The sequence below is a fragment of the Aptenodytes forsteri genome, unplaced genomic scaffold (genome assembly GCF_000699145.1).
Source record: "Aptenodytes forsteri isolate BGI_AS27 unplaced genomic scaffold, ASM69914v1 Scaffold86, whole genome shotgun sequence".
NCBI classification, from domain to species: Eukaryota; Metazoa; Chordata; class Aves; order Sphenisciformes; family Spheniscidae; genus Aptenodytes; species Aptenodytes forsteri.
The window spans coordinates 570,958-571,454 of NW_008795715.1; the positions used below are offsets into that span (position 1 = coordinate 570,958).

The 497-nt window shown below is 72.8% G+C and overlaps 1 protein-coding gene across 1 annotated transcript in view; it reads left to right on the top strand.

The window, feature by feature from the left end:
- The first annotated feature begins 98 nt into the window (after positions 1 to 98).
- The window catches only part of GNA13 (G protein subunit alpha 13), a 30,316-nt gene continuing 29,917 nt past the window's right edge, over positions 99 to 497 (top strand). Inside the window, exon 1 of the mRNA XM_009283479.2 lies at positions 99 to 438. Coding sequence (XP_009281754.1) covers positions 156 to 438 — 283 coding nt within the window. The 5' untranslated portion in view covers positions 99 to 155. The remainder of the gene's footprint in view (positions 439 to 497) is intronic.

Here is a 497-nt window from a genome sequence, read left to right on the forward strand (position 1 = left end):
CAGCGGCGCCCCGCGGTCACGTGAGTGGGCGTGTGAGGCGGGGAGCGAGGCGTCACATGGCAGGGCGGGGCGTCGGGCGCGCATGCGCGGGCAGAGAGCGGGCTGGTGCGGGCCGGGCCGGGCGGCCGCTCCCCTCGCTGGCAGTGCTCGCTAAGATGGCGGACTTCCTGCCGTCGCGCTCCGTGCTGTCGGGCTGCTTCCCCGGCTGCCTGCTCACCAGCGGCGAGGCCGAGCAGCAGCGCAAGTCCAAGGAGATCGACAAGTGCCTCAACCGCGAGAAGACGTACGTGAAGCGCCTCGTCAAGATCCTGCTGCTGGGCGCGGGCGAGAGCGGCAAGTCCACCTTCCTCAAGCAGATGCGGATCATCCACGGGCAGGACTGGGACCGGGCGGCCCGCGAGGAGTTCCGCGCCACCATCTACAGCAACGTGATCAAGGGTGGGTGAGCGGCGGCGGCGGGGCCGGCCCGCCCGGCGAGGCACCGGGCCGGCGGCCTG